This window comes from Elephantulus edwardii, unplaced genomic scaffold (assembly GCF_000299155.1).
Source record: "Elephantulus edwardii isolate Elephantulus edwardi_28Jun2011 unplaced genomic scaffold, EleEdw1.0 scaffold00154, whole genome shotgun sequence".
Lineage (NCBI taxonomy): Eukaryota > Metazoa > Chordata > Mammalia > Macroscelidea > Macroscelididae > Elephantulus > Elephantulus edwardii.
Genome location: NW_006399904.1, coordinates 6797538 through 6801451, shown reverse-complemented (window position 1 = coordinate 6801451; position 3914 = coordinate 6797538). Strand labels below are relative to the sequence as shown.

Sequence of the window (3914 nt, the reverse complement as noted above, 5' to 3'; positions counted from 1 at the left end):
TAGAGAGAATAGTGCAACAATGAATGAGTGGAAGCCCAAAATCTCTGTAAATGTTTATGAAAATTAATAAAATATAATAAAAAAAAAGAAACACTTTGATTTTGCCTTTTGGCTCACAAAGTCTAAAATATTTATACTATCTGGTCTTTTACAGATAAAATTTAATGCTTTCTGAGTTCTGGAAGGAGCTGCACTGCTAACTCAACAGATGAGCAATCTTGCTGGAGGTTTGTCTCCACCATTGGCTTCTTGAGAGAAAGATGGGCTATCTTCTCCCTTGCGACTAAGAGCTTTGGAAACACGACAGCTATGAGTTAGTTTCACTTTGACAGTGAAAGAGAGAGCTTATAAAAAAAAAAATCTCTTGATTTGCTTAAACCAATATGGAAATAATTCATATATTTTTAAAGAAAAGGTAGTTTAATAATAAAATTCTATACCAAAAAAACCAAAATCAATAAACAAAGAGAAAAAGACAATAGAGTTGATTTCAATTTACAGGGTTTACAGTTGAAAGGCTTTTAAAATAAATATCCTGAAAACAGTTGACTAATAGAAATAAAATATTATTTCGCCAATCTTAATAACTTTGGGGAGCTAAGATATACGTTAAATATTTACTTTTTTCTAGTAGGTCTGACTTGCCGTGATCCTGCCTCCGGTTTCCAAGAGTCTAAGTCTTCACGGGAGGAGCCTGTCCATCTTTCTCCCGTGGAACAGTTAGTGGATTTGAACAGCTAACCTTTTGGTTAGTAGTGGAACATGTAAGGTCCTAAGCTAAAAGAGATCCTTATGACACAAATAATTACTTAGAAAAAGACAAAAATATTTTCATTCTTTTTGTGAGACTATTGGTGGGGAGTTTTTATTCAACTAAGCTACATACACAGTACATATGTGATTATATCAATTCTCACTACATCGTGATTATAAAATAAGCTAAGTGGTTAAAATTAACTAAAGTACAGAAAAAATTAAGAAAAAGCAGTTTGCCTTTTTCAAGATTTAACCTAGTATTTGGATAATGTTGTTGTTGTTCCATTTAGTTGACCTACAGTTGACCCTACAGAGGGTTTTCAGAGGCAATAAATCACATGGTAGGAGACTGTACAACTTTCTTCATTAGAGAAGCTGGTGGATTTGAACTGTGTGCTTTCAGATTGCAGAGCAGCTTCTCCCCTTGCCCCCGGCCCCCTGCCACCCTCACAGTGCAGCTTTTTATCACGAGGTCACCAGAACTCCCTGGCAGAGATGGCTAATAAAGATTTTCCATTTGGGGTAGCAAAATCTATTTTGGTGTTGCTACTCTTTTACTAAAATGATATAGTTTTTCTGGATGTCGTTTATTGCATAGTTCATTAATATGATTATAATCAAATTATAGATAAATCTGTTTTAAATTATATACTTGATGTAAGCAAAAGATAAAATCTGCTATAATGGACTTCTTAGGAAAATATGCTCATTGCATTTTATAGAGAAGTATCTTTAGAAAAGAAATACTGATAACGTACTTAGAATATTACTTTTCTTGTCTAATGACTTATGCTACTCTAACTCCTTTTTAAAAATGAAAGCATCATAAAGCCATTACTGGTATGAGAATCCACAGTGGTGGGAAAGGGTGGAAATAGAGAAGTGAGAATGGCAGGGTTGCACAATTCAATGGGTGAGTGGGAGTGAAGTAAACAGGAAGGATTTTTTTGTGAAAAACAATGTGTTCAAACTTTGTAAATCAATCAGAATTTAAAAAAAAAAAAGAAAGCATCATTGTTATGCACCATGATATTTTTTTTAAAGTCCACCATTACTCAACAATCATGTTAGAATAGAAGCTAAAAGGCGCAAGGATAAAGCATTCATTCCTCTTAATTATTTATACTATTCATTTTTATTATTCATTGCATAATCAGAATTTGACCAATAAGCCCAGAAATTCTTGGACACAGGTGGCATAGTAAGTATGCAACCTATGCCCAAGAAATTGAAGGCTTCATAACTGGAAAAAATGTAATTTTTAAATTTACATTTAAAAAATGCTTGGAAAAAATAGGTAAAATTTTATATTATGCTATATATTCTAATAACAAAAGGATCTGTAAAAGATTTACATACTTTCATTATGTCCTCTGGATCCATTTTTCATTTCTTCTGTAGATTCTTCCATATTACAACCACCTACAAAGTTTAGTATATATTCATTTTGTGTCTCACTTTCAGGAGACTTCAACCTTTCATAAGTGGTACCTTCTTCCCTGTGCCAGTTATGGGTATCAATCAATTCTTTCATATTAGTAGTGCTTTCTTTCAATGGAGTTATATCTCCCTCATGTTCTTTCTCTAGATACTCTTTCTGATGAGCAAGTTCTTTAATGATAGTAGAAGTAAAGTTATTTCCTTCTTTGGTTGGGTCTTCTCTTCTCTGAGGATCAGTTTTTCTATAAAATTGTGGTGTTTCTTCATCTGTAGATGTTTGCTTAGAAACTGTGAAGGCCAAAGCTGCATTATCTTCAAAATTTGTAGGCTTCTGAAGACAAGAACTAGTTTTTACTGTTATATTAGTAATGTCAGTTGATCTGAAGTCTTTACTCATACAAGAAAAATCAGACATTTTTAATATACTTGTTCTCTCATTCTTAGAAAGACTTCTTCTACAACTGAATTTAAGGTTTGATGGTAAATGAACTTCAGGGAGAAGAATCCTTGAATTCCTTTCCTTAAGATTCTTAGGTGAAAAATAATCATCATATGATGAAGACTCCTCACAATCAGCAGTCTCTAAAACAGATTCAGTTGCGCACTGCGGCATGTTTTCTGATGAAAACTGTTTCAATTTTGGTATTACAGATTTAGTGCTAACTCTTCTTTTCTTTAGCATTTCTTTAGAAGATGAGCATAAGTACTCTAATGTTCTTTTACGCTTTGCTGAAGAACTGTTGGGTCTTAAAGGTACTGACATATGACCTTCTACTGTAGGAGAAAAATTGTAGTTCGCATCAAAGATCTTCTTAGATAATCCTTCAGATTGTCTGTTTTCAGGGGTAACTATTTTACCTACATTTTCTCTTTGCCAATTTATTTCGTTGTGTGAAAGATTACTCACAGGTCTTTGAGGTGTTAATTTGTTGGGCGAGCTGCAAGATGATGCTGAATGAATACTACTTGTTTTCAAAACAGGTAAGGATATACAGACATCACTTTGAATTTCTTCATTAAGTCCTCCCAAGTTCATTTTCTGATTTTGACATTTTGAGTTTCCACAACTACCATCAAAGGATGAACCAAAATCCACAGCAAAGGAATCATCTGGAAAATATTAAGAGAAAATAAAACATATTCAGTAATTATAAAGATAATGCTCAGTTGTTATAGTAATAACCTTTAAATATAGCAAGTATTTAAAAATCATTGACTATATTATACTTTTCCTGATTGTCACATAAGGATACAAGAAAAAGATGCTCAGCTAGAGAATATGGGTTTCAATTTTGAGGGGATGGAGTGGGATAGTGATAGAGCCCGGAACAGGAAGTAGGGTTTAATGATCTTCAAAAATAATTTTTCAGTGCAACGAGGAATGAATGGAAATCCAAAGCCTCTGTAACCTTTTACTGAAATTAATAACAAATTTAAATTGTAAAAAAAAGAATTAAGTTAGAGTAAGGATGGCAATGGATTTAAAATTGCTCATGCTAATAACAATAAAGCATGGCATGAAGGAGGAATAGTGGAAATGTATCCACATTTACAACATTCCTCTTACCAAAACCATTTATGGAAAATAGGAACTAAATTGGAACATGTATCTCTGGATTAGAAATGATGATATTGTTAATATTTCTAGCCTTAAGCTTAAAAGATTACAATGTTCAAAATTATTTGTTGTACATTTGTTTAAATTTTTCCCTCTTTTA

The 3914-nt window shown here is 32.6% G+C and overlaps 1 protein-coding gene across 1 annotated transcript in view; it reads right to left on the bottom strand.

Annotated features, from left to right (window-relative positions):
* Positions 1-2107: 2107 nt before the first annotated feature.
* The window catches only part of LOC102850627 (microcephalin-like), a 229600-nt gene continuing 227793 nt past the window's right edge, over positions 2108-3914 (bottom strand). Inside the window, exon 10 of the mRNA XM_006895026.1 lies at positions 2108-3306. Within this exon, the coding sequence (XP_006895088.1) occupies positions 2108-3306 (1199 nt within the window). The remainder of the gene's footprint in view (positions 3307-3914) is intronic.